Source organism: Aptenodytes forsteri, unplaced genomic scaffold (genome assembly GCF_000699145.1).
Source record: "Aptenodytes forsteri isolate BGI_AS27 unplaced genomic scaffold, ASM69914v1 Scaffold61, whole genome shotgun sequence".
NCBI classification, from domain to species: domain Eukaryota; kingdom Metazoa; phylum Chordata; class Aves; order Sphenisciformes; family Spheniscidae; genus Aptenodytes; species Aptenodytes forsteri.
The window spans coordinates 6838251-6848592 of NW_008794443.1; the positions used below are offsets into that span (position 1 = coordinate 6838251).

Sequence of the window (10342 nt, forward strand, 5' to 3'; positions counted from 1 at the left end):
GTATTTTTGGTGCCACAAAGGAAAGAAACACCCCGTTTCAGCGTGGGTTTTTGCTACACAGAACACCTGACCTGTTCTTCTCAAGCATTGTTCAAAAGAGATGCCCAGGAACAGTAAGGTACCTATTACGATGAAAAAGGTACAACTTTTGGCATTTCACTAGCAACAGATTTTGCTTGAGTTGAATGAGTGGAGGGAAGTCTGACAAGTTTACAAACGCCACTCAGAAAAAGGTAGCTGCTCTCAAGAAAATTTAAATTATTGTTAAATATTGGTGCCTTTGAAAAACTATACGGTAGCTTATAATAGACAAGATATGCCTGTAATTTTATTTAAATAAAATTGATTTATTCATGTAAGATGTCTGTCATGTTTTCAGGGGAAAAAATATAACCATTTATGGGGCAGGATGGGGTGGGATAGACATCTTACTCTCATAGCCCACCCAGACATTTGAATGAGTTGCACTCGAATTCAGGAAAGGTCAGTGCTGCCTTGTCAAATTCCCCTGATTCTACTATTTAATTGTCATTTACAACACAGGTGAAAACAACTCTTTTTGAGGTCTGGGCAGTAGAGCTTCACAGATCCTCAAAAGTCAAATGCTATGGAAAAAAGAGGTCCCAGATTTGGAACTTGTCTCCTGTGTCATACACGATGGGGCAGCCAGCAAGCCAAGTAAACAGAACTCCATGAATGGGATCTTTCTGTTTTGGCAAGCTTAATAATAAAAATATTTAGGATTTTATTTGACTTTTCTCCCTTTTTCCATTAAAGAAAAAACAACCACCACCTTTTTCTGCTGTAAGATGAAAATGCATTCTGAAAGAAAAAACTGGGATACTTGAAGAAATGTTGGCAATTACAGATTTTGTCCTTTTCATATTTTTCACCACTTTCTAAAATTAAAACTAGGGACCATACCTGACAAAAAGTAGCAGATAATTTTGGCCACTCTCAGACTGCATTTTGGGGACAAATTGATTATTCATTAAAGATTACAGTCCCATGGCTTGCTTTCATCATTCCATGGATTTGATACCTCTTTGCTACGTATTTGATAGAGTGGTTTTTTGTCAACTGTGGAGAACTTTGGGTGGGATACACTTACCTGTACATAAGAAAACTTCTAAATTTCTCCAGGACCAGGTAAGGGAGAGAAAGTCAGCACTTCCTGATTTCCCATTTCATCTGGTTGCTCACAAATCTGAAAGAGTCGCATAAGACTTCTGAAAACTACCGGTCAGAAACTTTAAAAATCTAGAAATAGCTTTAAATAAACCAACTGGGGAATCAACCAGTTTGCATTAGAAAATCAAATGTACCAATGTCACCGTATCCCCTGGGGTTGGGGCTGTGATCAGCTATCTCTAACCACATCGCCAGCATGACTGCTTACTCTCATGGTCGACCTCAAGGAGAAGCCAGTCACAGGCTGCATGCCCCATCCCATTTGGGCAATTGTGTAAAATGCACATTTTGGCATTGGCTCTGTGTAAGACAGACCAGCTTCAGTGTGTGGCAGAAGCTTGACTCACAATAGGAAGGTGTTTCCACCCGTGGGGACGACTTGGGACCTCACAGTTGCATTTGGTGTCGGGGTGAGACACTCATGCACAGTACGGGGAGCCTGGTCTTGGGACGGCGTTGACTAGGCCCAAGAGAGCTCACTCAATGCTGTCAGCGGGCTGCGAAGGAGTCAGTAGCCCAAAGGGAAGGAGGCTGAAACCACCCCCTGGACAATGGAACAAGATGTCCTGGAGGAAAAAGAGCATCTCCGAGCTGGCAGCTTAAAGGCAAGGCTGCTCCTGCAGTTCCTGGGTCCCCGACCACACTACCAGGGGCACCTATACTAGCATTTTAGTCTGGATCAAGAGAGCGCTTTGAACCTCACCCGCTTGCCCTAACTTAAGCGCCAAGGTTTGCACCATGGAGAGGAGTCAGAGCCTGGGAGCTGGAATCCCTTTGCAGGAAATGAAGTCCAATGGTGCTCTCCAGCATTGCGTCTCGTGTGCTCCAAGCACTAATGGGCATCTGCATCCCTGGGAGAAAACTAGAGTCCCAAAATGCCTGTAGCGTGAAACGGTTGTGCTGTAGACGTCTACTCCTTTGGCACCACCGATAGAGACACACACATGGGTAAGGTGAGGAGTTTGTCTGACTGGAGGGAAGGAACCCATTAAAGTTTTATCATAAGGATAAATGGGTTAAATGTGGCTTTCTCTCTTTTATGTTATCTGCATCCCTGTAAAGCTTAGTAACTGTGATATTTGTTCTATATTCTGTAAATAAATACTTTTTTTTCTTGTATCTAAACCTAGCTTGCACTGAGAGTAAATTTGGCAGCAAGGAATTTCAATCCTACAGGTTCATTCATCCTTAAAACTGAGGCACTAGAAAACTTTGGTGTATCTGGTACCTTATGCTTTCCTCCCACATGGTTGACTTCCTCTGAACTACAGCAGTTGGGGTAGGAGTTACTGGTACAGAAGTCAGTGGAAGAAAACAGTATAGTTTTTTATCCAAAAAGCCCTTTAGCATGTGCAGTAGTGGAAGCAAGCCTGACTCCCAAGGACCGTGCAACAACAGCGCATCTGTTAAAAGGGAGAAAGACAACTGGAAAACTGCTGGGCACTTGCCTTTAAAATCTATTCTAAGTAAAATATGTGCTTGCTCAAAATGTGTGGGAGTAAAAAGCCTAATATTTGTCAAATAAGGCATAACTAGTCCTCAGATGACTTTTTCAGAACAGTAATTTCTAACACCTTGCTGTGTAATTGATGTAGTTTATGGATTTCTGTATTTGATACACTTCTTAGAATGGAAATGCATTTAAAAAGTAGTTGAAAAACATAGTTATAAATACTAGAGCATACTTTGCAATTTGATTCAGAAAGAAAGCTCTCGCATATAGACCACTGCCATTTAATGACAAAATATTCTGCAGGGGATGGTACCTAAGAGGTCAAAGTCACATGAAACTTGTGTGAAATTGGAGCAGAAATGGTTACGTCTACATACTGTGGTTACCAGTCATTGCCTCCACAAGGAGGAGAAAGAAGAAACAGAAAATAGACTGCAGATCTATACAACTGAATAGGAATTAAGCAACTAGATATCACTCCCAGCACTCTAAGACTACGGGAGGGGAAGCTGCGTTCATGGTATACAGCATTCCAGTCTGCCTCCAGTTTTATTTACCAGGGACAAGGTTCTCAGACACACTCCGGCATTTTTATGGCTCCTGTGCGGGCAGCCCCAGAAGCAGTAATACTGATTTCCTGCTCCCGATGGGAATGACAGCAGGAGTGAAAGCTTGCACTGCTTTGCTGGAATTTTACCGGTTTGTGACTCCAACTCAGCCAGATGCAGTTGACACATAAAAAAATGTCAAAGATGGTGTTTACTGCTGGCACCGCACTTTGTTCAGGCTTGAAAACAAAAAAGAAAGGAAATAAGAAACATCTGGCTCTAATTAAGGCTTAAAAGAAATGGAGGAAAGCAGAAGAAACATATCTAGTCACTCAAGAACGGTTTTGTCTCCCCACAGATGCATCACATATACAAATTTGCAAGTAATAAGGTTTTCTTTCAGTTTGATTATTCTATCATATAAACATGGTTTAATATTTTTATAAATAAAAGTGTACTATCCTTTAGGATGTATTTATTGATTTGTTTTGGTTTTGCCATCTGGTTCCTTATGCCATTTTTTTTTCTTTAAGATTTATATAAAATATTCATGTGAAGTTAGAAGTCCCCAATCTTTTTTGCTCACAATCCTACTTCCACTTCCCAGTTGACAAACTGTCTTCCATTTGCAAACCTGGGCTTGCAACCCAAGGTTTTGGACTCACAGTATTTTATATATCTAATCACAACATGCTGCTCAAAGATGTCCATGATGATGTTAGCTACGTAAAGGAATGAAGCAGGGATGTTATTTCCATTGAACAGAAAGCGCAATGTCAGTAACCACGAGAACTAATTCTTATTTCTTTCCTACTTTGTCATTTAAAGTATGCAAAGTATGCAAAGTCCCTGCTATCATCTAGCATTTCTGCAAAGGACCCAGACCTGTGATTCAGAAGCTGGGTATGCTTTTAATACACTGTAAACCTTCAGACTTGGCGCTATATGGGATGTAGCTTAACTTAATGTTGCTGAACTAGTCTGTGACTCAGTTTCCCCATCTGCAAGATCCAGCCTGTCCAACTCACGCTTGGTTCTGCTTTGCTCTGTACAAGTCCTGCTCAGGGACAGGCATCTTCCTGTGTGTCTCTTAGACCCAGTTTTAAACTCTTGGCCCTTCTAGCCCTGGAAAAGCAAACATTTAACTGCTTACGGCAAGAGGCTGTAAAGTAATTAACATGTGCAAGGGTACTAAGCATTCTTTGTGAGTAGGACAAGGAGGAGAAGTTTCTCTCCAGCTGAGCATTGCGGTTGTTCACAGTTCGACAGCAGTGAGACAGCTGGGCCACACAGCTGTCAGGCTGCCAGGGCTTGCCTGGGCGACTCTGCAAATGCTTCCTAGCCCACGGGATGGCCGGGCAGTGGGATGCACGCTGGGGCCAGTCTTGGAGCTGTGCCACCCAGCCTCCACCCATGGCTGCTCTCGCCGGGCAAAGGGGGCACCTCTGCTGCCCTGCCCCACAGAGTCCCATTTCTGTCCCTCTGATGAAGAAAGCCTGCCAGTGCCTGTGTAACCCCCTGGTGGGGGATTTGCAGTTTGGCATTTTATTGAATTAAAAGGCTCAAACGTCCCCCCTGTGCCAGGGAGATGGCTGTTTCCTCCCACCCTTGGACTCCCTCCCACCCATCATCTGCGTGCCACAGCCCCCACACCCTCCTCGTGTCCCTGCGCTGATCCCAGCACCGAGGATCTTCTCTGTTTTCCATGCTAATGAGAATAACACGGAGAGAGGAAAGATCTAGGACAAGAGACATATTCGTAACCCAACGGCTACCAGAGAGACAGGCAGATCCTCAGCCAGACAGAGCTGCGCCCAGAGGGACAGCAAACAGCCCTGTCCCACCTGGAGGTTTGTCCCAGTACCAGTCACTGGTGTGGCAGCACAGCCTGTCTTTAACTAAAACCTTTGTGAGCAGATTGTTAAGACATTTGGCTATCTGAAGAAGCATATTAACAATTTTGGAGCTCCCATTTGTAAATGTAATCTTAATTATTTCAGCATTTCCTCAGTCTTTCCTATGTCCTTAGGTGCTTTCCTCAATACAGAGTGTCTCGATCACTAAAAATTAGAAGTTTGGTATTTTCCGTATCGATTTTTTGAATATGAGTATTTTTATAAATATTTTGCAGATTGCCATGAAGGAGATTAAATGCATACCTTATCTTACTCATCTTTTTTTCTTGATAAGAGGAAAAAACATCTTAATAATCTGTAAGGTGTTAAAGAAACAGTAGTATCTAGCAGAATCAGTAGCAGTATCAGAGGTATCTAGTGGCTAGACCATTGGCCCACATCCCAAGAGATCTGAGCTCTTTTTTTGACTGGATTTCTGTACATCCTTGCCATATCACATCAGTTTTTTGAGGCCTGTTTCTAAAACTGAGATGGAAGTGCTTCAGTAATTAAAAAAGCCAAACAAACCTCCTTTCCTCACTAATGAAGAACACCATGTAAAAGCAAGGTACTGTTCCTACTCACACGCAGGGGATTCATCCACTGATCACTGGTGATAATAAAGACAGTGTTTATTCCAATTAGTTCCTTAAATAGCTCTATTTGCCTCTTCACTTTGACTGTGATATTCATCTCTTAGCTTTTAATTTGTCAGTGGGAGACACGCTAGCATGCAGAAGAAGGTGCTGATTTTGGCAGTTCTGGTGGTGTAACTTTTCTTTCCGCTTCACATTTTACTTGTGCCTTTTACCCGTTTTCTTTTTCTTCCCCACCCCTTTCTGGATGAATCAGATGTCCTGGGAATCTGAAGACACAGATTTTATTCCCAGTTGTGCTAGTGCCTGCCTGTTGAAACGCACAGAAGGCATGCAACAAGGCTCTGCACTGCCTGTCCAAATTATGTAGTATGGAAATGCCATTTACTCTCCTGAAGGTGCGTGCCAAGTGTCTGGTCTAGGCCATTCCTAACACAGTCAGCATTTCCAACTCCTCTCAGCACAAGAGGAACGTTGTTGCAGAGGAGAGACCTTCTCGCCCTTCCACAGCCTCCTCCCTGGGTCCTGCCAGGCCTCCCCGCTGCAGAGCCAGGCAGTTATGGCTGTGCTAGCAAACGAAATGAGGCCACGCAACAGGACTAGTCCCTCAAGTGCTAGCACGCTGCCTGGCACGGTTTTGGCCCATGCCAGCCAGCACGCCCCAGACCACATGCAGGTCTAGTTTGAGGACCAGAGTCCATTCCCAGGAGGCAATATAGATATATATATACACACACACATATATATATGGTGATGCCTTGCTTGGAGGGAAGAAAGATTCACTGGCATGGTTCTGAGCCATGCCGTGCACTCAGATAACAGGCTCTAGCCCTTATCAGTATAAATGTAGCTGGGTGTTTGAGCTGGGACATTTTGAGGCAATATTATATATATACACACACACATATATATATGGTGATGCCTTGCTTGGAGGGAAGAAAGATTCACTGGCATGGTTCTGAGCCATGCCGTGCACTCAGATAACAGGCTCTAGCCCTTATCAGTATAAATGTAGCTGGGTGTTTGAGCTGGGACATTTTCCTATAGGAAGTAGAAGACATGACATTTAATGTCTTGATAAGTGAAATGTTTTATTGGGTGGAAAATGATAGAAATAATGGTGTGCTACTTGTCCACCAAAACCTTTTTTTTCCTAAGTGGAACAGAAGAGGTTAAAGTTTTAGCAGTAGACAGGTAGTTAATGGTTTATCCATCACAAGGTTATGAATGTATAATACCATTTTATAGCAGAGCAGACAGTCTGCAGCACAACATGACTTCACTCCACTGGGACAGAATATTGGTTGGAGTTACCTGTTGTGTAGTCACCGTGACCCTTTGGGCGCTGTGTATTTGGCAGCTTGTCCTCAGGTTTAAAACAGGTAAGAAATATAATTCTACCCCATTTGAGATTTATTTGAGCTCTTGGGGTTCTTTTTCCTTTCCTTAAGTATTTAAACATGATTGCTGATAACATTATTACATCCATGCTGTACACTTCTTAGGTGGAAACAGTTTTCTTCTTACACTGATGTTTAAAGAAGTACCCCAAACTTTGCATTCTGCTGTAAAACAGAATAGGACGGCAAACAATCTCTGGAGTATTTTCCTTGTAACATGTTTACACTGTACATGATTCCTCTGAGGGAGCTTTGAGAAATGTCTTGAAATTTTCTCACTCTTCCGGTAGAAATCTGATTTATTTTTCAAAAGAAAAAAATAAACCTCTAGCTAGTCTAGTAAATTACTTTTTAAAGAGGAAATATTTAGCTTTACATACGTTTATATGTTTGCATGCATATCAGCAAAACATGCTGTATAGCACCTGTTCATGTTTTGGTTACAACTTGCATTATAGGAAAATTTGTTGAAAGAATATTGGAGATAACTGGTTTGCATATTCTGTATCCGAAAATCAGGTCAATGCACCCTCGTAAAACACTTCTGTGTGCAAACTTGGAGCAGAAAACTGGTCAGTGTTTCCCCTCAGCAAAATACCCAGTATATTGACATGATACAAAATTATGCATGGACCTATATTCAAAATTCATAGAAAGAATCAGATACTCCTGGCTGCTTGTCCAGCAGGGAGTCAGACATGATTGGAGACCAAGAAGCCTAGGGAAAAGTTTATATGAGGATACATTAGGTTATATTTACTTCAAGAGATTTATCAGATGTTTGTAGGGAGGAAACGTACCCAAGCCCAAGAAATTGCACATAAATAAACAGCAATTTTTTAACATACGTCAGTAATAATCTACCTTTGCTAATGTAAGTATATGCCCAGCGCTTTGTTTGACTTGATGGAGCTAAACCCGGATGAGATGGGAGTTAACTCTTTGCAACTTGGGGATACCTCTGCTTAGGCCTAGGATTTACACAACTGCAGGCAAACGAGCTGCTAGGAACTTGACTTAAACGGCAGCTGCTTCAGGGATGGAGAATACCTCCATGCCCATCTGATGCATTGCTTGTTGTGTGTAGTGGTAGTGTTTCTTCTTTATTCAAACTTTAACTACAAGCGGTAGCATTAACAGTTCCCACGATGTTTGATTAGAAAAACCCCAACAGTTCATGATGACATAGTATTATGCAAGAATCTTTTAGTTTTAGTTTACAAATATATATGGTCAAAATCAATGTGATTCTTGAGATGATTAACGTCTGCAAAACTTAAAAGCCAAAGACAATTAAAAAGATGTTTTCTGAATCTTAAAATAAAACCAGAAGAACCCCTGATTTTAAGCCAATGCCACAATTACTGGACCCTGATAAGTTTTACTGTGCGTGGGGTAGATATGACTGTATTAGTCAGCTCAGGAATTTGTATTTGTGAAAGACAAAGATTTCCCTCATTAAAAAAAAAATGCTTTACAATGGTACACGAGACCTTGAACAATAGGCTAAGAAAGGTTACCAGGAAGCACTAAATAGAGCCACAGTTTCGACTAGCATTAACAGATCTCGCGAGAGTCACGTTGTTGTTACCGTGGTACTCTTTTGGGGAAGGCAAAGGTAAGGCCGATGCTGTTTGCTGGCACCTGCTCTTTGCTGTTCGGGCTGCGTGGCAGCTGTGTCTGCACCTCCAGGGCTAAACACTGGACTTTTCACCCCACAGCTTCGTGCTTTTCTGTTTTATTGCTTTCAGAAGAGTGTCAGCTCTGTCTTCCTTTTCACCTTTCCCTTTCCTTGCGCTCCTTTTGCAGCCTGTGACTAACAGCGCCAAAGCCAGACCCTGACACCCTAGCCCAGCTGTGGAAGTGCCGCCACCACTGCCCCTGCCCTGCTCCTCAGCAGGCAGCCCAGTGTCTGTGCAGTTGCAGAGCAGCGCCGCTCCCTCCCTGGTTTCGGGATCCTCTGTGCCAGATCACCCTGCTGTGTCACCTTCTGCCTGGCTGCTTCGGGCATGCATTCACCAAGCAAGACAGCGGCTTGGAGCTGTGCTGCAGGTTCCCCAGTATTCTGTGGGTTCCCAGGCTCCCAATCCAAAGCAAGTGGCTGAGTCCCGGTGTCACTCCTCTGTCACATGGCCCCGTGTGCCACACACATGTGCCTGGCAGGTGAGCCAGCGCTGCTGGGCAATGGGGCAACAGCTGCTCAGCCAGGCACCCAGCTCCCCCAGATATAGCCGTTCTCCGCAGCTGCTTGGCTTGGGCCACCCAGATCTCAATTGCTGGAGGAGTTTTCCTTTCCTTTCTGTAAGAATTCCAACAGAGAAACAATGTGTTTTGAAAAGCTGATGGCTAGCGGAGACACTACCTAGCGACACATAGATGTTATTCCACTATCGTCATAGACATCTGGCTGTAATGTAGCTGAGACAGCCTGAAACACAAATGCTAAATAGCAACAACATGAGCAAAAGCCGAGTGATGTGTGCCAAGAACAGAATTACCCCCGCCACGTGGCACATCCCCTATAGTTTGCAATAATCTTCCAGTTATACGAATCCCATTAAAAAGTAAGAAGTTAGGCAATCTTTTTAGTTCAGTGAGAACATTAGAAATATACAACAGCACATGTGTTCCTGACAGCACTGTTTACTTCTGAATTTTCTGGCTTTGCCCTATTTGTCAGCATCTCAAAACACAGGCACTAAAATGTCAGATCAAATGGCAGTCCTCAACTCCAGTTTTCTGCATTATTTCAAGGCATACACTGCACCCAGTGCACAGGTGCACAATTTCCACCATGAACCTTATGGGAAGGGATTCCAACTCCATCCTTCATTTAGGGACTGGGTGACATTGACTGTAAGGAAGCCTTGCTCCGTGGAGATCCCCCAGGTCTTGGACCCCTCTTTCAGAGCCTGAAGTCCATCAACCCATTCCCTGTTGCAATTTCTGCTGCGGAATACCCCTTAGCTATTCAAGATTTGCCAGTCTCTTTTTTAAGAAACCTTAACATTTCCAGAGCTTGCCAAACAAAGCAAATACCATGGTATTTTCTGGGTATACTCAGGAGGGGAGGAGCATCTTCGGTCATAGGCTTGCCAAGCTGGTGAAGAGGGCTTTAAACTAGAGATGCTGGGGGAGGGGAACCTCAGTCCATCCCACTCCTACCAGTTTGATGCCAGGGCCAGCAGTAGGTGCCCAGAGCCTGGAGAAGGAACACAGGTCAGCAGGAGAGCGCCTGAAGAGCAGCACAAAGGAATTC

At 43.4% G+C, this 10342-nt stretch overlaps 1 protein-coding gene across 1 annotated transcript in view; it reads left to right on the forward strand.

Annotated features, from left to right (window-relative positions):
* Positions 1–6956: 6956 nt before the first annotated feature.
* Positions 6957–10342, forward strand: part of ADGRG7 (adhesion G protein-coupled receptor G7) — a 32568-nt gene continuing 29182 nt past the window's right edge. The window contains exon 1 of the mRNA XM_009289813.1: positions 6957–7065. Within this exon, the coding sequence (XP_009288088.1) occupies positions 6957–7065 (109 nt within the window). The remainder of the gene's footprint in view (positions 7066–10342) is intronic.